At 45.4% G+C, this 27,903-nt stretch overlaps 2 protein-coding genes and 1 long non-coding RNA gene across 8 annotated transcripts in view; 1 reads left to right on the top strand and 2 right to left on the bottom strand.

The window, feature by feature from the left end:
- Nucleotides 1–27,903, bottom strand: part of LOC308482847 — a 358,341-nt gene that overhangs the window by 110,046 nt on the left and 220,392 nt on the right. The window lies entirely within an intron of this gene.
- The window catches only part of LRRC38 (leucine rich repeat containing 38), a 93,164-nt gene that overhangs the window by 53,552 nt on the left and 11,709 nt on the right, over nucleotides 1–27,903 (bottom strand). For 2 of the 6 annotated variants that reach the window (XR_013989408.1, XR_013989409.1), the window contains exons 3-4: nucleotides 13,099–13,179; nucleotides 4,214–5,836 (exon numbers count right to left, since the gene is read on the bottom strand). The gene's annotated coding sequence lies outside the window, so the exon portion shown is untranslated. The other 4 variants (XR_013989407.1, XR_013989410.1, XR_013989405.1 and 1 more) reach the window with 4 other exon arrangements.
- Nucleotides 39–27,715, top strand: PDPN (podoplanin). Its single transcript, XM_081016339.1, has 5 exons — nucleotides 39–371; nucleotides 14,575–14,648; nucleotides 17,115–17,229; nucleotides 25,871–25,979; nucleotides 26,777–27,715. Exons 1-5 carry the CDS (start codon nucleotides 302–304, stop codon nucleotides 26,781–26,783), a joined length of 375 nt encoding a protein of 124 aa, XP_080872465.1. The 5' UTR covers nucleotides 39–301; the 3' UTR covers nucleotides 26,784–27,715.

Below are 27,903 nucleotides of genomic sequence, written 5' to 3'. Positions count from 1 at the left end.
TTTAAACCTGAGATCTTTTTTTTTTTATGAGTGACCAAACAGATTGCAGAGGGAGGGCCTTCCTTTCAGGACCACTTTGAATGCCTGCTCAGCCTTCCGTTAAAGTAAAAAACACAGATTCTTTTCTCAGTTACTTTCCCGTTGCTCTTGTCAATGCTTCAGAGAAAGCAAAACTTTCAACTTCTTTGGCAGGCGGAGGAGAACTTGAAAACCCAAGCAAACTTTTTTTGCAAAACAAGAAGGCGCTTGATATAACTGGATTGCTCAAGACCAGACTTTTGTTTTAAAGAGTTTATCGAAGATGTTTATCAAGATGCAGCTCCTTCTTTTCCTGATAGGGAGCTTATCATTCCATGTTCTTGCTGAGGAAGGTAAGGAAAGTTTTCTTAGATATGCAGATGTCCAGAAAGGGATATATTCATACTTTCCTTTTTCTCTTTTTGGTGGCTGGCTGTGTTGTGTGTTATCAGTGCAAAGTTTTGCTTAGGCTGCGATCTTAACCCCACTTCTCTGGGAGTAAGCCTCATTGAACTCCATAGGTTTTACTTCTTAGTAACCATTTTTAGGATTGCACTTAGTTCCCATCCTATCTTGAGAGTCTATTGCTGCAGAATTCAGTATGACCGAGGCTGGTAAATTAAAAGTTTTTGGCTTTCGACTGGTTTTCGAAAGTGCACTAAAGAAATTCCACCTACCTATACAGTGGTACCTCGGGTTAAGTACTTAATTCATTCCAGAGGTCCGTTCTTAACCTGAAACTGTTCTTAACTTGAAGCACCACTTTAGCTAATGGGGCCTCCCACTGCCGCTGCGCCGCCCCTGCACAATTTCTGTTCTCATCCTGAAGCAAAGTTCTTAACGTGAGGTACTATTTCTGGGTTAGCGCAGTCTGTAACCTGAAGCGTATGTAACCTGAAGCGTATGTAACCCGAGGTACCACTGTACAGTGTAGCAGAGAGCAAAAGAAAAATAATGAATTAGTTTGCAGTAAATATATACATTATGGACCGTGGATTCTTTCAGGAAACAAAAATACAGCAGTGCAACCATCCCTGCCTTTTTTCAGGCATTTCTTTAAAAAACTATGCTTTTTATACCATATGAATTTTATTTTTTAACCAACCGGTATCTATTGATGTTTTGTTGATGCTTTGGATTATACTGTTTTTAGGAAGTAATTTAATTATTGTTTGATTTTATACCAATGTTATATATTTGATGTTAGCTGCCCTGAGCCCGGTTTCGGCCGGGGAGAGCGGGATACAAATAAATATTATTATTATTATTATTATTATTATTATTATTATTTGCAGATACTGATTGATTTTGTTGTATTTTATGTTGTAAGCCTCCTTGATGTTTTATTAAAGTGCACATCATAAATAAAGATAATACATGCCTACTCCAAAGTAAACCTCACAATTTCATTGGGAATGTATCTCCCCCAAGGTAAGGTAGCATAGGACTGCAGCCAAAATCTCCTCTATTTAGTAATAACATTTTACCACTGGGCAATATTTCATATGGGAAACTTTCCAGTCGGACTGCAAATGATGGGGGGGCGGTTATTGGCCCCTGGTTTTCCTAGGTTGCAGACTCAATTCCCAGAATAGCTAGTTCAAGTGATTTCAGGTATCAGAAGCAGCAGAGATCCAGAAGAGCAGTTGGCAGTGGAGTTGGACTCAGTAGAAGACAGATTTCATGTATATGAGGAACACCACCACCCATAGCTCAGTTGTGGACAACATGCTTGGATGCCAAAGGTCCCATCTCTTGCCAAAGGATGTCAGATATCAAGCATAGGAAAGACCCCTCTTCTCAAGAGCCAGGAGAGATTTCTTCAGCCAGAGCAGATAGTATTGGTCTACCTGGTAAAGAAGCCATGCTGATACTTCCTCCTCCTCCTTTAATTTATTCTTTTTAAAACAAACACACACAAACCCTTAACAACAACAAAAACCCCAAAGCATACAGTGAAAGTCAGTGTTGGAACACACTGCAATCTAAAGCATAGAATATTATTTAAATCAGAGTAATCAAAAAAGTCTGGATGTCTGCAAAAGTTCAGGGTTCTTCTTCTTCATTAAAAGAATAATTCAGTACCGGTCAGTTGTAAATGAGTCTTTGTGTCTCTGTCCTTTAGCTAGTCATATATATACTTTTAGTCAATTTGGGCCAATGGCCAAACTCTGTTAAGCCAATTCAATAAGGATGTCCCTTGCAAGTCTTTCCAAAACCGGGTTATATAACAAGTCTAGTGGCTAATAACAGATAATCAGCAATTCTTCCTTCTGTATGGGCTCCCACCCCTTTCTGTTTGGTCTGGTCTAAAACATGAAATAGCACATGCTACAATTGTCCCAATTTGCTAAGAATAGTTCCAGGTTTTTGGTCTTGTCCCTGGTAGGACATAGTTTCTAGTTTTGCCTTTTTATGGTTCCATTTTTAAAATATTGTTGCTTATCAGGATAAAGCTATCAATAGCCACAAGTCATGATGGCTATGTATTTCCTCATCGGAAGCAATATACCTCCGTATCCTAGGCACTGGCAATTATGTGTGCTGAAAGTGCTGTTCCGTTCCTGTCCTGCTTATAGGCTTCCGATCGGGCCATCTGGGTGGCAACTGTGAAAACAAGATGGTGGACTACATGGGCCTTTGGCCTGATCTAGCAAAACTCATTTTATATTCTGATGTTCAGGGATCAGCTCTCTTTGCAGAGTCTCTAAGCCAAGAGTGGGGAACCTGCGACACCCCAATTGTTGGTAGACTTCAATGGCCACCATCCCAATGGGCACTGGAGTCTAGCAACACCCCGAGGGCCACATGTTAGCCACCCCTGCTCTGGACAGTAGGCTGTACCCAAGAGCAGACCCATTGAAATAAATGGACATGCCTAACTTAAGTCCATTCATGGAGGATCAAGCTATTGATGGCTACTCATGCTGATGGCTGTGTTCTTACCTCCACTGTTGGAGGCAGTAGGCTTCTGAATACCAGTTGCTGGAAATCACAAGGGGAGAGATCATTATTTTAATTGGCCTACTCTGCGGAGGCCTTAGTTGGATGCAGCCCAGTGACTCTTGGAATGGGAAAGCACATTGGCCATAGCGCACAGGCAATGTAAAGACAGCAGAGGAGGCAAATGAGAAACCCATAACAGGAAGGCATATTATTCATTTCAAGTGGTTGGTGGACTAAACTCATTCTTGCAAACGTAAAGTAACTGTGGGGTGCAAAAGCAAGCCATAGACTGGTGGTTGTTTTTCGCTTGTCATCCTGTAGGCTTCGTGCCAGCTGCATGTTGGCATAGCACAGGCCCCAGAGGGTGCCAGGCCCAGATGTCAAGAGGCCCAACACCCACAGAGAGGATAGGCAACATGTTGCTGGGTCTGTTGGCGTTGAGTTGGGCTCCCTCCATCGGCAGACTGAATCAGTGTTGCCCAGAATCAAGGCGTTCTCAGCTGGCTGCCTCACAGATTCCTCCTGTTTCCATTTCTTGGCAAAGGGAAAGGAGGAGGAGGCAGAGACAAGGAAGCCAACATGGAAGGATGCAGATCAATACTGAGGATTGTTGTTTATTTCCAGGATGAGTCCTGGGATGTCTAGCCAAAGAGTCTCATGACGGACCTGCAGAAATACTTTGTGGCTCTAAGAATGTAAGGAAAGCCTGGTAGACCGGGCCAATGGCCCATCTAGTCCAGCATCCTGTTCTCACAGTGACCAACCAGATGCGCCCACAGTCAGCATTGACTGTAGTTCAGTGGCAGAGCATCTGCTTTGCATGCAGAAGGTACCAGGTTCAATCCCTGGCACCCCCATGTTGGGCTTGTAAGGATGACTGCCTGAAACCCTGGAAAGTGGCTGCCATTCCGTGTAGGCAATGCTGAGGTCTATGACTTCGTATAAATCCACTTCCTAGGTTTTCTTTTCCTGCACACTGTATCAAAAGGAATGTATCTTGCTATGGATGAATTCTTCTCTTCAGAGGTATTTGTGGGTGTAACCTACAACCCACCTAAAAGTAAACATCCAAGATCAAAATTCAGAGTTGCATTCCAGAGACTGGAATTCCTTGGGGCTTGCAATTTCATCTTCCCGGAACAATCTCACATACTTGGGTCTGAGGCAGCCTCCCGCAACCCGGTGCCCTCCAACTATTTGGGACCATCGTTCTTTACTGCTGGCCATGCCGGCTGGGGCTGATGAGATGTGAACCAAAATATCAGAAGGGAGCCAAGATGCAGAAATGTTTGCTGAAAAGTGAAGCAACATGCACTCCAACTGCCCCTATTTACTGATGGTAGCTCCCATTTTCTGGTCTTATCCCTAGTAAGACATTGCCTCTAAAGCAGCCTTTCTCAACCTGTGGGTTCCCAGATGTTGTTTAACTACACCTCCCATCACCCCTAGCTAGCAAGGCCAGAGCTCAGGGATGATGGGAGTTGTAGTCCAACAACATCTGGGGACCCACAGGTTGAGAACCGCTGCTCTAGAGTATAAGAAGAGGCTGCTGGATCAGGCAGAGTCCAACATCTTGTGCTCAAAGTAGCTGACCTGACACTTGCGAGAAACCAGCAAGCAGGATTCAACCACAAGAGCACTCTCACTGTCAGCCACTGTGAGAAGAAAATGTTGGACTAGATGGGCCATTGACCTAATCCAGTATGCTCATCTTATGTTCTTCAGTTATATGTTGATTGGATCATAGATATCAGTCAGATTACTCGTCTCCAAATATTGTGATGTAGTTCCAGGTTGTTGTTGTTGTTGTTGTTGTTGTTGTTGTTGTTGTTGTTGTTTTAAAGTCTACAGAGGTGCACATTTTGTGGGGCTATTGTTAGCATCCGCCTTTTTCGAGAGACAGTGGAGTACACCTCTGTGGGTGAAGTCAAACAGCAGCACCGAAATGACCTGGGCAAGCCTGGACAGGGTGTATGGAGGCTCTGGGCTGCCCAGATGACAAGACCCCCCTCTCGGTTTCACTGATGTAGTCCAAAGGAAAACAGAGCAAAACGTTTGGCACCAGCTTGGCTGCAGGAATTGCTAGGAGGCATACAAGGCACCATCCAACTGTCTTAAGGACTCCACTCCAGATTTGTGTAGGGTATACTCCTTAGCCTTTTCTTCTCCCAAAGATTTCCCGCAAGGCAGCAGAGGCTTAGGACCAGAGTCTTCCGTCTCCTAGATGGGCTACCTTCCCAGGTTGATGAGCCCCATCCTCCCCTCACTTCTCTCTACAGCACATGCAGAAATAGATTTCTTGACCATTGGACTCACTATTGCTCTGGAGTCTGTCTTCGCATGCAGAGGAAGTCCCTAACTCACTGAGGGTTTGAGACCCCTCAGCTACCCTCACCTGGCTTAGCTGGCCAATCTAAGCCATTCCCAGGATTGTGGCTGCTGTCACATGGTGACAGCTTCTAAGAGCCACAGGTGAGAGCTGAGTGCAGGGTGGAGACTAAAGGTGGACAAACTGCCCCAGAAGGAGCATGACATGTCCCACACCAGAGGTACTATTCTACAAGAAAGACATTGAAAAACAATATGTATTTTAGGAAGTGAACAGAGTGCAGAAAATTCCATTTACATGCTTTTTGGGGACTATGTGTTTCTTAATCCTCAAATTCAAAAAAAATTCAAACTCAAAAAAAAAAGGTGGGGAAGGAATGGATCTATGATTGAGCAAGTGGAGGTCTGACACATAACAGAAATAGAATGATCCCTTCCTCTATGAGACGTCAGAAACATCAGAGACACAGAACTGGAATGTGCTATATCAGATTTTTGGCACAGCAAAGTGCATTGAGTAATTCACATCTGCACAAGCCTGCATCTGGAAAAACAAGAGAAATTTGGGAAGTGAGGTCATCACAAAGCCCTCAAGAGAAGAACACTGACAGTGAGATGTCTGTATCCGCTGCTAATCCTACTCAGAGTTGACCCATTTAAATCAATGGATACGACTGATTAGGCCCATTCATTTCAGTGGTTCTGCTCTGACTAGGATTTAACCGGAAGCAACCCAATGTTACTTCAAGTCTGTTTGGACAGTATAGAAGTACCATCCTCTATAAATTAAAAAAGGGTAGAATATTTTTTTAAAAAAAATTATTTGGTTCTTCAGATTACAATTCTGCAAGCACATATCCAACATACAACATATAAACAAGATTCCAAAACTTCCCTCCTCCCCTTTGTGGGTCTTATTGTTAATCATTCCCTCCTGCATCTTTTATGATAATCCAAATCTTTTACCTCTCCATTGTGTCCAAAATTCACCATTAAACTACAAGTGCTATTCCGATCCTACTAACGATTTTAACTGTTTACAATGGTTTTTAAGATAAATTACAAATTTTCCCCATTCCGTATGAAAATGGTGGTCTTCCTGATTTCTGATTCTTCCGGTCATTTTTGCCATTTCGGCATAATCCATCAACTTGATTGGCCATTCTTCTCTGGTAGGGACTTTATCTTCTTTCCATCTCTGGGCCAATAACATCTACGCAACCGTGGTTGCATACAGAAACAGAATCTAAGTTTAAGTCAGTGTAGTCTAAATTAGCAGTGCCCATTAATTGCAATGGGTCTACTCTGAGTAGGGCCAACATTTCCAGGCAGAAGATCCTAGGTTCATAAGAACAGAATATGGGCTTGTTAGATCAGGTCAATGGCCCATCTAGTCCACCATCCTGCTCTCACTGTGGTTGATCAGATGTGGGAAGCCTGCAAGTCGGACATGAGCACAGCAACACTTTGTCCATCTGCAATTCCCAACAACTGGTACTCAGAGGCATTGCTGCCTCAGATGATGGAGGCAGAACATGGCCATTGTGACTAGTAGCCGTTGATAGCTTTCTCCTCCATGAAATAATAATAATAATAATAATAATAATAATAATAATAATAATAATTATTATTATTATTATTATACCCCACCCTCCCCAGCCAAGACCCAGCATAGGGCGGCTAACACCAAGTATAAAAACAATTGATTAAACTACAACTTAAAAACAAGATTAAAGTACAACATTAAAATGCCGCCTGATTTCAGTAGAAACTCAAAAACTTTTTGGGGATGAAAATGTCAAATCTTCACCAAGGCCAACTATCCAGACTGGTCCTAGTTGGGCCAGAAAGAAGCCAGGGAAGTCCCCAAATAGGAGTTCCATCACAGAAGGAGAAAGGAAAAAGGAAAGAGGGGGAGGGGATCGAGTTGATTCCAAGCCAAAGGCCAGGTGGAACAACTCTGTCTTACAGGCCCTGTGGAAAGAAATCAGATCCTGCAGGGCCCTGGTCTCATGAGACAGAGCGTTCCACCAGGCCGGAGCCAGTGTTGAAAAGGCCCTGGCTTTGGTTGAGGCTAATCTGACTTCCTTAGGGCCCAGGACCTCTAGGGTGTTGCTATTTATGGACCTTAAGGTCCTCTGTGGGACATTATATAATCCTTTTAAAGCCATCCAAGTTGGCAGCCATCACTGCCTCCTGTGGGAGAGAGAGAGTTCTATAGTTTAATTATGTGCTGCGTGAAGAAATAATCAATCCCTGGCATCTCCTAGCTAGGGCTAGGAATGTCCCCTGCCTTAAAATCAGTAACAATACATTGGGCTAAAGTTATTGGCTATAATATACAGTTAGAAGAATGGAAGAGGTTATGGAATGAAGGTATTAATTTCACTGCTTGCAGTTCGCTTAAAGAAAACGTAATGAAAATTATGTATAGGTGGTATTCAACACCAGTGAAATTGGCTAAAATGTATAGAACAAAAAACGAATGTTGGAAATGTAAGGAAAAGGAGGGTAGTTTTTACCATATGTGGTGGACATGTAAAGAGTTAAAAGCTTTCTGGGAAATGATATATAATGAGTTAAAGAAAATGTTTAAAACACTTTTGCTAAAAAAAACCAGAAGCTTTCTTATTGGGTATAGTGAGTAAAGAAATACCAAGACAAGATAAAAAAATGTTCTTGTACGCAACAACTGTGGCAAGAATTTTGCTAGTCCAAAAATGGAAACAACATGAAATACTAACAAAAGAACAGTGGCAGATGAAATTGATGGACTTTGAAGAACTGGCGAAACTGACGGGAAGAATCCGGAACTAGCGAGACCAAGCATTCCAAAAAGACTAGAATAAATTTATTCGATATTTGAAAGACAACTGTAAGCAACTAACATCACTAGCAGGGTTATCTGAAGATTTGTAAGATGAAATTGCTACCTGTTCAGGTTGAGTAATAGAACTTTTTAGGTAATGACATAATAAAAATAGGAAAGGAAGTGAAATTTAAAGACACAAAACCTAAGTTTGTAAACCATTAGGCGGGCGGGAGGGAAGTTGTTAGGCTCAGTTGAGCCAAAAAGGTTAAATAAGAAGATATGATGTTACATAATGTGATTATATGTAAAACTAATTTAAAAAATTATAAAAAAAGGAATGTCCCCTGCCTGATACCTTCAAAGGCCACTGATAATTCCACACAGAAAATACTGGGCTAGGTAGATCAATGGTCTGATCTGGTAGGTAGCAACTTCCTAGGTTTCTATGTTCCCATATCCTCTCGTCAAAAAAACAAGGAACCAGCAATAAAAGCTGTTGGCCACGGAGACAAGAGTTTTAATGCATTTCCCTGCTTCAGTATCTAGATTTCCTGTTCAGTGAGTGGATTCCCCCCCGCCTTTAAATATTTGATGCTCAATGCTCAAGGCAAGACTTTTATTAAATATTTGATGTTGAAGTACCACTGCAGGGAGAAGCTGGACTGTACATCATTAGATGTTTTTTCTCCCTCCTTAAAACTTTTGCCCAAAAAACTTTTTTTAATGGATTTAAGAGAGAGGGAGAGAGAGAGGGAGAGAGAGAGAGAGAGAGAACATAATATTCAAACCTCATAAAAGCCCTTTGGATCTTTGGATGTAGAAACACATGTTAGTGTGCTTTTGCTTTACTGCAAAGAGAAGCCCAGTATAAAAGATGCAAGCAGTCTGGATCTTAATTTATATTTTTGTACTAGGGACGCTGGTGGGATTTGATTGCATTCTGCCCTGAACTGAGCAGACTGATAGCTCCCCAAGTAATGTCCAGGTTGGAACAAAGGCAACAGTATTTGCCAAGTCCCATTAGGGTTTACTTTTGAGTAAACACGCACAGAATGGCAGCTAGTTAGCTGGTGGTTGAGCGCTTCCAAAATGTTCCAGCCCATTTCTCTGCTCGAAAAGACAGCAAAATGTGTTTAAAATTGTGTAATAATAATAATAAAACCTTTATTGCATTAGCATACAGCCATAGCAAAATAAGACAAAAATACTAGAGACAAGCAACCAAACAAAATTCAAAGCGATATTACTGGCGTAATGACATTTAAATTACCCTAAGACAATAATGTAAAGATTTAGTTGCCAGCGCCAAGAATCTAAAATGCGGATGTATATAAAACATAAAATGGCCCCAAAATAGGCTCGGCACATTGGGTTGAAAAAGTAATAAAAAGAATTAAAACAGGTCCAGGTCTAGGACTCACTACCCAGTCAGAGTAGCCCTGAGTTTCAGAGCCTGCACTATAAAGATTGCCACCCCACGTGAAATTTGGGGATTTGCGTCCACAAGAAGCGATTTCAAACAGTCTTCCTTAGATGTAATGGTGGACGGGATCAAGAGGAGGAGCTTAGGTCTTATTGGCTCATAAATAGGGCAGTAGAAAAAGAAATGTATGAAGTCCTCTACTTCATTCATTGTGCATGGACATAAACGCTGAGTAATAGGGGTCTTAGAGTAAATCCCCTGCAGGAAGGCCGTGGGTATAGAATGGAAACGGGCCATAGTAAACGCTCTTCTCAAATTGGGCTCCGTCAGGTCTATCAAGTAGTTGGCAAGTGATCTTACCACTTTCACTTTAGGGAGCCACATGGAGAGGCGAGCTGTAGTGGACTGTGCCCGGTCCATGGCCTCGTCTCTTGTAAGAATCCAGGCCCGGATTTTATGTTGGTCCCAAGATGACAGCGTGTCGAGATCTGGGAGGGAGTAGCGTGCAGTAATAGTCTCCATGGCCTTGGACCATTTGTTGGTATGAGAACAAGTTAAAAAGGCTTGCCTAGCTAGTAGGGAACCTGGGGCATTGATTAATTTACAATAAAAACTAATGATTCTAATGTGGGCTCTCGCAACAATGGAGGGGAGGCCCAGTTCTGTTCTTAACTGTGCAGCAACTGAGCCCTTGGGGAGGCCCAGTATCTTTCGTGCAAAAGAGTTTTGCAGAATCTCCAGCCGTTGTAGTGTTTTTAAATTCCACCCCCAGATTTCAACCCCATACAGTAACATCGGGAGGACTTTGCTGATAAATGCTTTTCTGATTGGTGGAACCAACTGGCCGCCTTTTGCATAGAAGAATTTCTCCAAAGCTTTGATGGTTCTACGGGCAGCCAGGATGGTCATATTTAGGTGAGCTGACCAGCTAAGCCCATGCTGAAAAGTGATACCCAAATACTTGAATGCTGAACAATATTCAATAGAGTGGCCCTCAAAATTCCAGAAAGGCTTCCGAGTTTTCATGCCAAAAGTAAGAATTTTGGTTTTGGCGAAATTGATTTTGAGGGAGTTGGTGTCACAATATGTCATGAGCCCTCTGAGCATGTTGTTTAAGCCCTGCTTGGTTAAAGACAGTATCACCATGTCGTCCGCATAGAGTAATATGGGGATCTTGAGCTGTTGTAAAGAGGGGGCAGATTGATTTAGGGCCTTCATGGTTGTAACGATGTCATTGATGTAGAAATTGAATAGAAAAGGGGCCAAGAGGCAGCCCTGTTTGACCCCTTTATTCAGAGGGAAAGGATCAGATAGAGCTCCCAGAGGGCCGAATTTTACTCTGGCCGATATGTCATTATGAATTTCCATAAGAAGGTGGAGGAGTCTCTTATCTATGTTAGTGTAACTAAGCTTCTGCCATAGCCTATCTCTGGGGATGGAGTCAAAGGCGGAGGTCAGGTCCACAAAAGCCGCGTGTAGTTTGCAGTTGAACCTGTTTAGGTATTTATCAATCAGGGTAAATAGAACAAGAAAATTGTGTATTTTGCATAGTGCGTAAGAAACTGTCATACTAAGTCAGATCATTCGTCCATCTAGCTCAATACTGCCTGCACTGACTGGCAGCGGTTCTCCAGAGTTGCAGAAAGGGAGTCTTTCCCCCCTACCTGGAGATGCCAGGGATTGAAGCTGAGCCCTTCTGCATGCAAGGCAGATGCTCTAACCACTGAGCTTTGGCACTTCTATTTTGATTTTTAAAAACACACTTAGAAATTTGTATTTTAAATGTTTAAGTGCATATTCAAAAGTGCATTTAGATGCATGTTTAAACACGTATTTAAATATGTGGGGAGAAAGTGAGAGCTGGACCATAAAGAAGGCTGATCGCTGAAAAATTGATGCTTTTGAATTATGGTGCTGGAGGAGACTCTTGAGAGTCGCATGGACTGCAAGAAGATCAAACCTCTCCATTCTGAAGGAAATCAGCCCTGAGTGCTCACTGGAAGGACAGATCCTGAAGCTGAGGCTCCAGTACTTTGGCCACCTCATGAGAAAAGAAGACTCCCTGGAAAAGAGCCTCATGTTGGGAAAGATGGAGGGCACAAGGAGAAGGGAATGACAGAGGACGAGATGGTTGGACAGTGTACTTGAAGCTACCAGCATGAGTTTGACCAAACTGTGGGAGGCAGTGGAAGACAGGAGTACCTGGTGTGCTCTGGTCCATGGGGTCATGAAGAGTCGGACACGACTAAATGACTAAACAACAACAAAATATATGGGGAAGGGTGGCAGCTCAGTGGTAGAGCCTCTGCTCTGCATGTAGAAGGTCTCAGGTTCAGTCCTTGGCACCACTATGTAGGCCTAGGAATGTCCCTTATCCAGAACTCTGGAGAGCTGTTGCCAGTCATTGTAGGCAATATTCAAAACTTTATTGCGGTCCAAAGACTCACAAAACAATTTCAAAACTAGACCAGACAGACAGATGGAAGAAACCAAGGCAGTCATTTTGTTTTATCTAGGGCATAATGATCTTTGTTTCTTATAACCTCCAAAAGAAACTTTGCCACGGCCAGTGTAACATCATTTGACCTGTCTTCCAAAAGATATTTAATATGGGAGGCTTCGGATTTTCCTGGCAAATTTGCCATTAAGGTTTTGATCAGTTGATCCCTTGCTTGCTCATATTGCCCACAATGCAGTAGGATATGCTTCATGTAATCAACGTCCTGAGAACATGTTGTTGTTGTTTAGTCGTTTAGTCGTGTCCGACTCTTCATGACCCCATGGACCAGAGCACACCAGGCACTCCTGTCTTCCAATGCCTCCCGCAGTTTGGTCAAACTCATGCTGGTAGCTTCGAGAACACTATCCAACCATCTCGTCCTCTGTCATCCCCTTCTCCTTGTGCCCTCCATCTTTCCCAAACATAAGAACATAAGACAAAGCCTATTCTGATAGGGGATGCCTCTCAGTCTGCCATTTAGAACTTCCGAGGGAAGTACATTTAGTCTGGCTTTGGTAAATAAATGCCGATAGGTAGGCACAGATAAATTCCTAAGGTATGAGGGTATCTGAACGTCGTACCCATACTGGATTCCAGCTGCGACTGGGCTACAAATTACATAAGATTGGGATCGCAGGTTGCTATGTGAGATTTCCCAAAGCCTTTGCCCCAGGGATTCAAGGGCAGTGTCGTAACCCATATGATATAAGAGGGATGATGGCAGTGTGTAGGCAATATTGAGGTAGATGGGCCAATGGTCTGACTCAGTATATGACAGAGCCCAATGTTCCTATAGCTCATATATTCAAATACAAAATGTCCGTTTATGAATCACATCCCATGAACTGTCCCAAAGCCATGTAACAAGTGAAACAAGAAAAAATGTGAAATATATAGACGGTAACCATTTCAAGTCCAATACAGGAAAAGATTGCGATAAAAACAACAGCATCAAAAGGCTTGTTGCAAAAGGAAGATCCTTAGCAGGTGCCCGAAAGGAGCACCTTTCTGATACATAATGAGAGAGTGTTCCAAAGGGAAGGCAACACCATACAGTGACCTGATTCCTACCTTGAAAGAGCCAGACCTCCTTTCCTGCAGAGCACAATGGTGGGATGAGCATATAAGGGGTGAGATGATCTTTTGAGTGTCCTAGAAGCAACGGGCAAGAAAGTCAATTCATTTTGTGCTTAAAGAAGAACGAGGTTAACTCTCACTTTCCAAAACCACGTGTGAATCAAATCCTGCGGAATTTGCACTTCTCTAAATTTTGCAATGCTGTTCTTCAGCCAAGTAACACACAAAAAGAATGCGTTCACTGGTGCTAAATGTGCATATATTACAATGTGCAAAAAATGCAAGTATTTGTGAAAGTGGTTTACGTGAATGGTAAGGAGAATCGCTTGCAAGAATATTATCAGGGGAAATGGTGTGAAGAATCTGTATGTTCTAGGAGAAATTCACACTAAAATGTGGATGGACCACCTTTTATGAGGGCTCTTTGCAGGTTCCATTTGAGTCCAAACCACCATTGCAAGTGGACAATGGAAGGGGCTTCACACAAGTACTGATCAGTTGATTGATGCCGATAACAGGCCCCTTTGAACTTAGATGGGTTGCGGGGTACTACAACTGGGGAGGGTGCAGTTGCATTCAGGTCCTGCTTGGAGGCTTCCCATCAGGGCATCTGGTTGGCCACTGAGAACAGGATGTTGGACCAGATGAGTCATTAACCTCATCCATCAGGGCTCTTCCTACGTTCTTAGAAGAGTGCTATTTTTGACTGCAGCTCTGTGATGAGTGCAATGCATACTTACACGCCCAGCTCCACACCACATGGGCCTTAAATCTGAGGTATGACTCTCCTCTCTCATCGCACCCTCTTTTAAGTGGGAGAACTTCTAATAGTCTGGGAATTCTATTTGCAGCCAGTTATCTGTTGACATATAATAGAAGCTTAGCCTCATTTCCTCCTTGGCTTTTCTCTTGTATTTTTGAACCAAAGGTTAACAGACAGAAGTGTCCCATTGCACACCTTTCCTGTCCTGATGGGATGCACAGGGTGGTGAGTGATGCATGAATAGTGCTGCAGGGTACACTCTTTAACCCAGGAAACCCAACCGTTCATTGCTCACCATTTACGACAGAGCAAGCACATCCCAACAGCCCATTGCATTGCATTATTTAAAGGGAAGAAACGACTTAAGAGGAGGATGGTTTTAATATTAAACAGCAAATCTGCCCAAGTTAAACCTTGTTTTTTAATGGGTTGACAAAACCTCACTAATTTATTACATGCGGATGCTATGTTCCTGAGGTATGCATGGTGGACCACAATGAGTTGGAGTGGAGAAGGCAATCCTCTTGTCTTCTCAGAAAGCTTGATCATTTTGCTCTGTTTGTAATTTAGGTCCTTGAATTTCACTAGGTCAGCTCCCGGTTGGATACAACCCAACTAAGTTAGCCAACAGAATCTTGATCGTAGCTCAGTGGCAATATGTAGCCAGTAATCTCAAATCTCAGCTGCTTCTCATCTGTTTCATTTAGCAAGTACAGTCTCACTGGAAGATGAAGCACCAACTACTGACAGCAGAGACAGTGACGTTTCTGAATTTCCAACGGTGAGTATCTTTTGTAGGGGGATATAGTCTGTTTCATTCCTGAAGGTTATTGTATGTATGTATGTATGTATGTATGTATGTATGAAAATTGCATATCGCCCTTCATGCAAAGATCACATAACAGTTTACAACATAAAAATACAAAATGAGAACACAAAATACGTAATAAAACAAAAACAAATGAATAACCCCCCTCCACAAATATTTATTATGATGATCTCAGGCTGTCCACCCAGCTCTAAAGGCCTTCATTTATTATGGCAGACCATGAAGACCAGACCAAAAAGTATCTAGGTTCATTTCAGTGAGGAGTCCCATGGCCTCATATTGACAAGCTGAAACATGCGCAGAGGTGGGAAACCAAGGTGACCAAGGGTCTGGGAACCAAGCCTTATGAGGAACGGTTGAGGTTGATGGGTGCATTTAGCTTGAAGAATAGAAGACTGAGAGGTGACATGCATCTTCAAATAGCTGAAGGGCTGTCACGTGGAAGATGGAGCAAGCTCGTTTTCTGCTGCTGCTCCGGAGGGTAAGAGCTGAACCAACAGTTTCAAGTGAAGAGAGACTCCATCTAAACATCAGGAAGAACTTTCTGGTGGTAAGAGCTGTTCAACAGTGGAACAGACTCCCTTGGAAGATGCTGGACTCTCCTTCATTGGAGGCTTTTAAGCAGAGGTTGGATGGCCATTTCTCATGGATTCTCTACCTATGATTCCTGCATTACAGTGGGGTTGGACAAATTGCCCCATTAGGTCCCTTCCAACTCTACAATTCTATGATTCTAACAACTTTGTGTTAGAGTCCACTTCATCAGACAAAGCTGGGTTTGGCTAAGGATTTTTTTTGCTGGGGATGAGGAGGGAAGACTTCAGGGATGGGGGCTGAATGGGCCTTAATTATTCCCCAGGCCACACCTTCTTCCCACACCCTGCTTGAGTTCTTTAGCCTGTCTGAAATGTATCCTTTTGAATCGTGATAATGCCACCCGTTTGCCTGCTGGATGAAGGACCAAGTGTGAGTATGCAGAAATCTCCGGCTTTTGCAATTGCCGGAATGTAACTGACTGTGCAAAGGTGAGAGCCCCATCCAGTGTGCCAGACATTTTGGCCATTTGCTTACTCAGAAGGTAAAACAGCAGCAAAGTACATACAAAATGCACTAAAATATGTGACGCTAAAATATAATTGGACTAGGAGCTGTGCCTTCTCAAGGACTCTGCTCACCAACGTGGCGCAGCTGGTTGGAACGGTGGTTCTGATAACGCCATGGTTGCAGGTTTTATCCCCATAAGGGACAGCTGCATATTCCTGCTTTGCAGGGGGCTGGACTAGATGACCCTTGGGGTCCCTTCCAGCTCTATGGTTTGTTTATTCTATTAAACCAACTGCCATTCCTCTCACATGATCGTTATTGTTATTGATTAAATTTCTAGACTGCTCTTCGCCCGAGGATAACGGGGCATTTTAGAATACAAAAACACAAAAATACACAACATGGTAGCAAACAAAAGCAGTGCCCCTCCCCAACACACACACACACACACACACACACACACACACACAGAGTTTAAAAAGCCATAGGTTGTTTAATTAGCCAAAGGCTTGGTAAAAGAGTGCCCGAAGATATGTTATGAAGGTGCAAGGCAAGCCTCCCTGGGGAGCACATTCCACAAATAGGGAGCCACCACCGAAAAGGCCCATTCTTGTGTTGCCACCCTCTGGACTTCTCGCGGAGGAGGCACACAAAGAAGGGTTTCATATGATGGCTGCAGGTTCCAGGTCAGTTTAGGGCTTCCTCTTCACAACCCAGTCGGCTACTAAGCTTCATTTTCCCTGATCCCAGCTTGCTTTATTTATTTATTACATTTATATACTGCTTTTATTTTCCAAGGATTTCAAGGTGATGCACATGGTTCTCTCTCCCCCCCCCCCCCCATAGCTGTCAACGTTTCCCTTTTTTTAAGGGAAATTCCCTTATTCCGAATTGGATTCCTCACAAGAAAAGGGAAAAGTTGACAGTTATGCCCCCCCCCCCCCATTTCATCCTCACAACAACCCTGTGAGGTAGGCTAGGCTAAGACATGGTGAGTGGCCTAAGGTTACCCAGTAAGCTTCATGGCTTCATGGGGATTCGAACTCTGTTCTCCCAGGTCCTAGTCCAACACTCTAGCCATTACTCCATGCTGGCTCTCAAATGTCCTATTCTCTCTTAGGCTGTAATCCTACACATGCATACCTGGGAGCAAGTCCCCTTGAAATCAGCAGAACTTCCTTCTGCAAAGACTTCCATAGGATTATTTTGTTACTGTTTCAAAATAAACAAATAAATACTGGCATTTGTAGCAGAGTTGTATCAAGGTGGATCAGCATTACGCATGTTTTGAGAAGAGAGACATAGAAATGAATTATGCTTGCCTTTGTTTTCCTCTCTTTAAAACACATATATCCCTAAAACTAACGAACATAGTTCCTGGTGACAACAGAAAGCTCTTCCTTGGATGATCTGGTGACCACAGACAGTCCCCTCTCAACCAGTGATGATGCTGAAAACTCAACTGACCCAAGCTTACCAGAATCTGATGGTATGTGGTGTGCATGTTTCTAAAATGTTTCCTATGCAATGTAGGGTCATTTGCAATGGAAGATTTTCTAATGCCCTGGAGAGCTACCTAAATTTAGTGCTTAATAAACAAAACCAAAAACTTTGAAACTCTCAAGCCTGCCTAAGATTGCATTTGCAAATGGTATCTAGTCCTCTCTTTTTGTTAACTTGTTTGCTAATGCACTTAGGAAATGGATTTTTTTCCATGTAAACAAAGTACTGGGGGGAAGTCTGAAAAATTTAAAAATGTCCACGTCTTTCTCACACACACATATATGTGAAAGATTATGATTCTTATTATTTATTCAATTAATAAGACACATGCTGCTTGCAAATTTTAAAAGCAATAAAGCATAACGTAAGATCAGAAAAAGAACAGTGTGCTACAGCAATAGCTATTCAATACCAGCAAAACGCAAGGAAAACATGTTGCAGAATAGTTTTTTATTTGGCTAGATGGAAGACAGGCAAGGCTATCAAATGCAAACTGGATCCTTAGAGCCATCAACCATTACTGGTTACAACAAAAGTGAACAGGAAAGGTTTTCCCAATACTCGCTGCAGTGAAATATGTCACTATACTCACTACAGAGAAGCTATACTCACAACCCACATAGTTTTCTGCGCTTGGATACATTAAACACTTGAGTGTCTTTTTCTTCTCAATGTAATGAGTCTTAATGAAAGGGCGTTGCTTGTTCTAGCAAAACATACCATCCATAGGCAGCAAAAATCAGCACCAGACTCATAGAATTGCACAGTTGGAATGGCCCAAAGGCTTCATCTAGCCCTGCAATGCATCATAGAGACAGAGGTTCTGCGGGTGACACCCAGTTTGCATGGGGGTTCCCTCCCCATGCACATTGGTGGAGCGTGCCCTGCAGCATGGTGAATAGACAGGGATGTTGGGAGTTGTCGTATGTGGGTGCGATGGCCAGGACTCCCTATTCTCTATACAGACACTATCATTTTGGCTTCTTCTTTTTTAACAAATTACAAAGCGGTTTAAAATAATTTTAAAAAATAAATACATCCCTGCCACTTTCCACGAAACCAGCTAGTTAGTCTAGCCAGCCATTGGAAGAGTGCTCCACAGGCTGAGATTTCGGTTTCAAGCCAAAGGTGAATTAATAGTTACATAACAATGGTATTGGGTAGCATCCCAAATTAGCTATCTGGTCCAAAAGTGTACTGTCATCTCCTTGGCCCATGCCTGGTTCCAGTCCAGGCGGATGACTGAAGCCAAACTTAATCCAAAGAACAGCACTGAGTGATTAGGTTCCTTTCTTAAATTACCTTAATCCGTCTTTGAACCTACAGGCATGCTAATGAGCCTCAGCCCTCTCATGTAATGAATCCGGCAACAGGCCCTCTTTCCTGATGAAGTAGAAACCCTTTTCATGTTCACTGGAAGGCAGCCAGATTCTGATTATTCCAGAGAAATCATTGCTGGCTACTTAGCACCACTGTGACACCTCAATCCCTTGTGCACTGCGGACTGCAGCACAGGAAAGAAGCCTCGAGGACATTAAAACATGAGCATAAAGATTTGCCAATCTGCTTGCACAAAGCTTACGTAGAGGTTCAATTATATTGGTTATTCATTCTGATTTGTTTGATGGGAGATTATATGACAATCGGCATTCACCCTAACCAGCATGCACTTTTCAATGCATTTCCCATCACTGCAAAAATGTCAGTTCCTTTTTTCTAAAGGGAATCCGATGATTCTATGATTCTAAGTGAATTCTACTGCAGGGGGCTGGACTAGAGGACCCTTGGTAATCCCTTCCATTTCCACAGCTTTATGATTCCATAGTTGAACCGTGTGCTGTGTGTCCACGAATTCCATGTGCTATGAGAGAGGGAGAGTAGGGTTGCCATATTTAAAACAGCGAAAAATCCAGACAATTTTTTTCTTTTTGGCCAAAAATGTTGAGCTTTTATTTAGTTTTGCCCAAAGTTGAGTTCTTTTGGCAAAATTGTAAAAATGGCACTACCCATTTCCACCCGGACACTGCTGCTGAATGAAGTATTCTGTATATGTCCAGGAAATTCCTGCAACCCTAGGAGAAGAACTTTTCTTTAATCACTATTAATCATCCAATTATTTTTTGTTCTTGTTTTAATTTACTGTATATGCTGCTCACAGTATACCGTATTTTTCGCTCTATAAGACGCACCAGACCACAAGACGCACCTAGTTTTTGGAGGAATAATAATAATAATAATAATAATAATAAATTTTATTTATATCCTGCCCTCCCCAGCCAAAGCCGGGCTCAGGGCGGCTAACAACAATCAAATAATCAAACAATCAAATAATCCAACATTCTAAAACATTTCATTATAAAAATTAATTAAAATCAAATTAATGGCAACCGTTAAGCAAAGTTCTGTGCAGGTTGCCAGAGGAGGGAGTCAGGCTGGGCCCTGACCAAAGGCCTGGTGGAACAACTCTGTCTTGCAGGCCTTGCGGAAAGATGTCAGGTCCCGCAGGGCCCTAGTCTCTTGTGACAGAGCGTTCCACCAGATTGGAGCCGCAGCCGAGAAAGCCCTGGCTCTAGTTGAGGCCAGCCTAACCTCTCTGAGGCCTGGGACCTTCAGGATGTTTATTTGCAGACCGTAGGTTCCTCTGTGGGGCATACCAGGAGAGGCGGTCCCGTAGGTACGAGGGTCCTAGGCCGTATAGGGCTTTAAAGGTTAAAACCAGCACCTTAAACCTGATCCTGTACTCCACCGGGAGCCAGTGCAGCTGGTATAGTACCGGATGAATGTGATCTCGCAGCGAAGACCCCATAAGGAGTCTCGCCGCGGCATTCTGTACCCGCTGGAGTTTCTGGGTCAGTCTCAAGGGCAGCCCCACGTAGAGCGAGTTACAATAATCCAGTCTGGAGGTGACCGTCGCGTGGATCACAGTGGCTAGGTCAGGGCGAGAGAGATAAGGGGCCAACTGCTTAGCTTGGCGGAGATGAAAAAATGCCGCCTTTGTTATAGTTGTAATCTGCGCCTCCATAGAGAGGGAGGTATCGAAGATTACACCCAAACTCTTAACCGACGGTGCTGGCACTAATTGCACCCCCGCAAGAGATGGGAGTTGCCCCCCCAATCCCATATCGTCCCGTCCCAGCCAGAGGACCTCTGTCTTCGAAGGATTCAACTTCAACCGGCTTCCACGTAACCATCCAGCCACAGCTTCCAAACATCTGGTCAGTGTGTCTGGGGCCAAGTCAGGATGGCCATGCATCAACAGATAGAGTTGGGTGTCATCGGCATACTGATGGCAACCCAGCCCAAAACTCCGGACAAGCTGGGCGAGGGGGCGCATGAAGATGTTTAAAAGCATCGGGGAGAGAATCGCACCCTGAGACACTCCACACACCAAGGAGTGGCGCGATGACAATTCTCCCCCAAGCGCCACCCTCTGTCCCCGACCAGAGAGAAACGAGTGCAGCCATTGAAGGACTGTGCCCTGGATCCCCACGTCGGCAAGGCGGTGGTCCAGGAGTTCGTGATCGACCATGTCAAAGGCTGCTGACAGGTCTAGAAGAATCAGCAGCCCCGACCCGCCTCGATCCAGCTGCCTACGGAGATCGTCTGTTAGGGCGACCAGAGCCGTCTCGGTCCCATGACCAGCGCGGAAGCCGGACTGGAATGGATCCAGAGCCGATGTTTCATCCAGAAACCTACCAAGCTGTTCAGCAACCGCTCTCTCAATCACCTTACCCAGGAATGGAAGATTCGAAACCGGGCGGTAATTGGATAGATCTAAGGGATCTAATGATGTTTTCTTTAAGAGCGGGCGCACCACTGCCTCCTTCAGTTCCCCTGGAAATATCCCGGTGCCAAGGGACAAGTTGATGATATCCCCCAGGGGGGCCCGCACCTCGTCTGGACATGCTCTAATCAGCCAAGACGGGCACGGGTCAAGAGGACAGGTGGTGGGCTTTCCAGCTCGGAGGAGTCTGTCCACATCGGCTGGGGATATCCGATCAAAGTGGTCCAATACTGGACCCAAGGACAGTCGAGGGGCCTCCAGTTCCTTTATTGTATCCAAATTGGCAGGGAGGTCATGGCGGAGCAACAGGACCTTCTCCGCAAAAAAGCTCGCAAATGCCTCACAGCTGTGTGTCAGATTGTTATTTAAATTTGGCTGTCCTTCAAGGGACGTTAAAGACCTAATTATACTAAATAATTGCGCCGAGCGAGAGCTAGCGGATGCAATGGAGGCCGAGAAGTAAGACTTCTTAGCGGCCTTCACTGCCATCTCATAGGTTTTCATAAAAACCCTGTAAGATGTTCTTGAGGCTCCGTCACGGGCACCCCGCCATACTCGCTCTAGCCGTCTGAGGTCCCGCTTCATTTTCCGAAGCTCCTCGGTAAACCAGGGAGCCCGGTTTCTGCGGAGTCGCAGAGGGCGCTTAGGTGCGATCTCATCTATGGCTGCCAGGAGCTGGATATTCCAGCCCTCAACAAGCTCAGTCAATGAGTCGCCAGGGGGAGCAAGGTCCCGCAAGGCTTGACGGAATCTATCAGGGTCCATCAGCCTCTGCGGGCGAGCCCAAATCGGCTCGCCACCTAAGCAGGGTGGGGGTGGAAAATCAATCCTGGCTTTCAGCGCGTAGTGATCAGACCATGGCACCTTTATTGAAGGAGACATGATCACATCTATACCTACGCCAAAGATCAAATCCAGCGTGTGGCCTGCTTGATGTGTGGGGCCTGAAACAAAGTGGGAGAGCCCTAGTGTCACCATGGAAGACACCAGGTCCAGAGCCTGTGAGGACGGAGTGGCATCCGCATGGATGTTGAAGTCCCCCAATACCAATAGGTTAGGGAACTCCAAGGCCCAGCCGGCCACCGCCTCCAGCAGGCCTGACAGGGTGGCTGCTGGTGCGCTAGGTGGCCGGTACACCAGCCTGACAGCCAAGCTCACCTCAGAGCCCCACACTAGGCCAACACATTCAATGCCGGGGATCGATGGCGATGGTAGAGCCCTGAAAGAACAGTCTTCCCGGACTAATAATGCCACCCCTCCCCCCCAGCCCACAGTCCGTGACTGGTGGAGGATGGAGAAACCTGGGGGCGCCATTTCTCGTAAGGTAACTGTTGCCCCTTCGCGTACCCAGGTCTCTGTCACACAAGCCAGGTCAACCCCCTGCGAGGTAATGAAATCTCGCAGAGTGGCGGTTTTGTTGCCTATAGACCTGGCATTGCACAGCACCAGTGACGGAGGTGAGTAATCCTTGCTCACCCTACCCTCGTCCCTCGGGATGGGGCGCAGATTGGAAGGGGTATGAGCATATCCGTATCTCGATCCCCTTCACCTATAACATCTGCCCCCACCACCATACCTCCCTCGCCCCTCCACGGTAGCAATCCCAAGCCTCATACAAGCCTCCATTTACAAAATAGAAAAACAAAACAAACCAAAAACAATTAAACCTAAACAAAACCAATCCCCACCCCAAACCACAATAAAACGGAACAAAATAAAAATACATAGATAAAAACCACTGTTCACGGTGGTACAACAAAGTAAGAAGTAAAAACACCTTTAAAACACTTTAAAATATATAAAAACATTTTTAACATTTGCTGCAGGAGCACCAGTGTCCTTAAAGCTGTAGCGGAGGTGAGAGTCTGGGCCCCGCCCCCTAGGCCAGGTGGAGTTAGCCTGAGGAGGGAGTGGCCTTCCCCCACACTCACGGTGCAGCAGCAGCAGCGATGTCCCAGTGCCCCAATGAGGCCTCTTAAAGCTGTGGCGAAGGTGAGTCTGGGTCCCGCCCCCTAGGCCAGATGGAGTTAGCCTGAGGAGGGAGCGGCCTTCCCCCACACTCACGGTGCAGCAGCAGCAGCGATGTCCCAGTGCCTCAATGAGGCCTCTTAAAGCTGTGGCGAAGGTGAGTCTGGGTCCCGCCCCCTAGGCCAGATGGAGTTAGCATGAGGAGGGAGCGGCCTTCCCCAACACTCACAGTGCAGCAGCAGCGATGTCCCAGTGCCTCAATGAGGCCTCTTAAAGCTGTGGCGAAGGTGAGTCTCGGTCCCGCCCCCTAGGTCAGATGGAGTTAGCCTGAGGAGGGAGTGGCCTTCCCCCACACTCATGGTGCAGCAGCAGCAGCGATGTCCCAGTGCCTCAATGAGGCCTCTTAAAGCTGTGGCGAAGGTGAGTCTGGGTCCCGCCCCCTAGGCCAGATGGAGATAGCCTGAGGAGGGAGCGGCCTTCCCCCACACTCACGGTGCAGCAGAGGCAGCGATGTCCCAGTGCCTCAATGAGGCCTCTTAAAGCTGTGGCGAAGGTGAGTCTGGGCCCCGCCCCCTAGGCCAGGTGGAGTTAGCCTGAGGAGGGAGTGGCCTTCCCCCACACTCACGGTGCAGCAGCAGCGATGTCCCAGTGCCTCAATGAGGCCTCTTAAAGCTGTGGCGAAGGTGAGTCTGGGTCCCGCCCCCTAGGCCAGATGGAGTTAGCCTGAGGAGGGAGCGGCCTTCCCCCACACTCACGGTGCAGCAGCAGTAGCGATGTCCCAGTGCCTCAATGAGGCCTCTTAAAGCTGTGGCGAAGGTGAGTCTGGGTCCCGCCCCCTAGGCCAGATGGAGTTAGCCTGAGGAGGGAGCGGCCTTCCCCCACACTCACGGTGCAGCAGCAGCAGCGATGTCCCAGTGCCTCAATGAGGCCTCTTAAAGCTGTGGCGAAGGTGAGTCTGGGCCCCGCCCCCTAGGCCAGGTGGAGTTAGCCTGAGGAGGGAGTGGCCTTCCCCCACACTCACGGTGCAGCAGCAGCAGCGATGTCCCAGTGCCTCAATGAGGCCTCTTAAAGCTGTGGCGAAGGTGAGTCTGGGTCCCGCCCCCTAGGCCAGATGGAGTTAGCCTGAGGAGGGAGCGGCCTTCCCCCACACTCACGGTGCAGCAGCAGCAGCGATGTCCCAGTGCCTCAATGAGGCCTCTTAAAGCTGTGGCGAAGGTGAGTCTGGGCCCCGCCCCCTAGGCCAGATGGAGTTAGCCTGAGGAGGGAGCGGCCTTCCCCCACACTCACGGTGCAGCAGCAGCGATGTCCCAGTGCCTCAATGAGGCCTCTTAAAGCTGTGTAGAAGGTGAGTCTGGGTCCCGCCCCCTAGGCCAGATGGAGTTAGCCTGAGGAGGGAGCGGCCTTCCCCCACACTCATGGTGCAGCAGCAGCAGGAAGAAAACAAGGGGGGGGGGGAATTCTGAATCTCAGAAGCCAGAACAGCAAGAAGAATTGCTGCGCAGTGAAAGCAGCAATCCCTCTTGCTGTTCAGGCTTCTGGGATAGCTGTGCAGCCTGCATTCGCTCCATAAGATGCACACACATTTCCCCTTACTTTTTAGGAGGGAAAAAGTGAGTCTTATAGAGCACAAAATACGGTATATTGTACCTGGCTCTAACCAAGCGCCTTTGCATCTGCTACCAGCTTTAGATGTGAAAAGAGATTTCAGAAGGAAATACTGTAGGGGGCAAACAGCTTCACACTGCCCTCTGCCCTCTGCCCCTGGTCCAGACCCCCCACTCCCTGGTAGCTAAAAACAGACATCAGGCAATCTGACCATGGATCTCACCAGCCTAGTTTAGCTCAGAAGGCTCTCCTTCCCCACCTCTGCCACAGGCAAGCACTAATAACAAATGTAGTGTGAAATGTTCGCATCAAATTTCCAAATTAGATGCTGTGCCCTGGTTTCACATTCCATCACAAGGTCTGACTTCAGAAGGCTGCGCAGCTCACGGTGACACTTTATTTCAAAGTCAGCCCCCGAAAAGCTGACGGCTGCGTCTGTGATGACGCGTGGAGATGTCCTCCTGTGGGTTTTGTACAAAATTTGGAGCGACTCCTGCGTTTTCTTTCGGAGGTCTGGGTTTGTTTATCAGCTGGATACAGAACTGCATGTTCTTAATTCTCCGTGTGGCACATGCTTCCACCAGCCACATTCCTCCCACATTCCTCAGGAATGACCTGACCTCAATAAGGTAACAACGCATCAACCAGGAAAGGACTGATCACATGCCGGGCACATACCTATAGAATCACATTTCCAACCTAGCGGTTTCATTTTGCTTTTTGTAACTGTGAATCGTTCCCTCACTTCTCCTACAAAATAAAAAAATTAAAATCTGAGAAACGACTCTATAAATGTGCACCCTGAGGCTGAAATCAAGGTTGAGTTGTATGTAAGCTACTCCCCAAATACAAACAAGCTTCTGAGACCTGTCCCCAGGGTGAGTGTGAGATGAGAGAACCTTAGAGTAAAACCCAAGCTGGAGAATAATCCATAGGTTGCCATCCTTGACAAAATGCAACACTGGAGAGGCTGAGTTAGTGATCCATATCCTCCTGTTTTGCTCCTGTTACCAAGATCTGAACAGAATCTTCATCAAACCCCTCTCACCAAATCTGCCAGGATGATCAGACACATTTTATGCCTTTCTACTTCTCACAGATCAACATGCATTTACCACTCTCAGGGTTGCCAAGCAAAATCCACCAGGAACTGACCCCAGGGATGTAGCAATTTTCCTCTTTGGAGTTTGTGGCATGACTGTAACTTTCAAGGCGTCGATGCTGATTTGATGTTGAACTAACTTGGCCATTTGAATTCCCCTCCCTGCAGATGGCCTGGAAACAGCTACACTGGTTGGCATCATCTTTGGAATCATTGCTGCTATCGCAGTCGCCACAGGGATTATCCTTTTGATTGTGAAGAAAATGGGGAGGTACTCGTAAGTATCGCACAAAGCAGACACTGTGGCAGGGCTTTCCATACTTTTCACGTTGGTGACACACTTTTTAGACATGCATCATTTTGTGACACAGTAATTCAGCTTTGGGACGTGGGTGGTGCCGTGGGTTAAACCACAGAGCCTAGGACTTGCCGATCAGAAGGCTGGCGGTTCAAATCCCTGCGACAGGGTGAGCTCCCATTGCTCAGTCCCAGCTCCTGCCAACCTAGAAGTTCGAAAGCACGTCAAAGTGCAAATAGATAAATAGGTACCGCTCCGGTGGGAAGGTAAACGGTGTTTCTGTGCGCTGCTCTGGTTCGCCAGAAGTGGCTTAGTCATGCTGGCCACATGACCCGGAAGCTGTATGCCGTCTCCCTCGGCCAATAAAGCGAGATGAGCGCCGCAACCCCAGAGTCGGCCACGACTGGACCTAATGGTCAGGGGTCCCTTTACCTTTACCTAAGTCAGTTTTACTAGCAAACCGGGGGTTAAACTAACCCCTTTCCGGCCCCTGGAGGAGCGCAGGGAATGTTCCCATGAAGAAACCTACACAATGCAGGCGACACACTAATGTGTCACGACCCAGTTTCGAAAGCTCTGTACTATGGTGCAGAGATGAGGAGAGACTCAGTTCACTTAGACTTCTAATATAAACCTACCTAATTCACACTTCCCAGAGCCCACATTGTACAATGACATTTTGCCTAATCCATCGGGCTTCTAAGGCAAACATAGAAACTATATTCTGGCAAAATAACTGCCCTCTCCATCCTTGCTTTTCTTCTTCTTTTTAACAGTCCCTGAAACTCACTGAAGAGAGAAAGAGGAAATACATCAGAAGATTTCTTCCTTTTTTGAGTGAGTCTCCTCCCATGCTAACCATGGAAGATGATCACGGGCAAAAAGCAATTTGAGGACTTATAAGCCCCCGGAGGAGATCTCACGCAATTTCCTGGAGCAAGTTTTTTAAAATACAAATATGCCTTAAAAATTGAGTATTTCTTCACCTAAAAGAGGGGTGAGGTGGGGAAGATTTTGTCAGGAAGATTTTGAAAAGAACAATGCACAAAGCTGTCTCCTAACAGTGCTGTTTACAAGCAATATATAAAAAAAAGTATGTTGCTAGTAGGAATTCCTGAAAAAAGATGGTTTCTGCACTTTGTTTCCTATAGGGCTGGCAAAATGGTAGGGTTGCCATATTTCAAAAAGTAAAAACCAAGACACCTCAAAAGTTGTTGAGCTTTTTTAATAAAAACCCCAAAATTGTATTTTTAGAAAAAAAAACCATCAGCCCTAAAAATGGTGACCTGAGGGCCCTCCAGATGTGTTTGGACTCCAAATCCCATCAGACCCAGCAAACATGGCCAATGACGATTGGGAGTTGTAGTCTAGCAATGTCTGGCGGGCCAGAGGCTTGCCAATCCTGCTATAGGGTTGACTTTGGGCTGCAACCCTAAACCCAAGGAGTAAACCTCATTAAATTAAGTGAGTCATACTTCTGAGCAGTGATTTTTTGGGCTGCACTGTTTGTTGTTTTTGTTTTTCAAGAGACAGTTTTCAAAGTCATTTTTAAATAATAATAATTTATTATTATTCTGCTCTCTTTGGGGAGGGAGAGTAAAATAGGGTTGTGATAGATTCTGCACTGGGAAATTTTGAATTTTGGAAACTCGGATTTTGCAAACTGCACTGGGAGATTCTGAATGTTTACAATCAGAATAAATTGTGCCAGAAAATGCTTGTTTTATCCTGTTTTCGAGTTTAAAGTCTCCCAAACTGCCTTCAGATAAATTGAAGGGGTCTCGATTGGCTTCAATGACTGCCTTCTTCCAGTGCTGGATTTAGGGCCATGTGGACAGTTCCCCTGCAGAAGGCACCAAGCTGAGGGGGCGCAAATTGAGAAGATCCACAATGGAGAAGATCC

Source organism: Podarcis pityusensis (assembly GCF_964106645.2).
Source record: "Podarcis pityusensis genome assembly, chromosome: 8".
Taxonomy (NCBI): Eukaryota; Metazoa; Chordata; class Lepidosauria; order Squamata; family Lacertidae; genus Podarcis; species Podarcis pityusensis.
The sequence above is the reverse complement of the archived record's forward strand: the minus strand, read 5'-3'. Positions and strand labels throughout refer to the sequence as shown.

What these genes read in the sequence shown, in the direction of transcription:
- PDPN (XM_081016339.1), top strand. Translation starts at nt 302, where the DNA reads ATGTTTATCAAGATGCAGCTCCTTCTTTTCCTGATAGGGAGCTTATCA. An exon ending in CCATGTTCTTGCTGAGGAAG is followed by an intron (nt 372 to 14,574) that starts GTAAGGAAAGTT and finishes TGTTTCATTTAG; the next exon opens with CAAGTACAGTCTCACTGGAA. An exon ending in ACGTTTCTGAATTTCCAACG is followed by an intron (nt 14,649 to 17,114) that starts GTGAGTATCTTT and finishes TAACGAACATAG; the next exon opens with TTCCTGGTGACAACAGAAAG.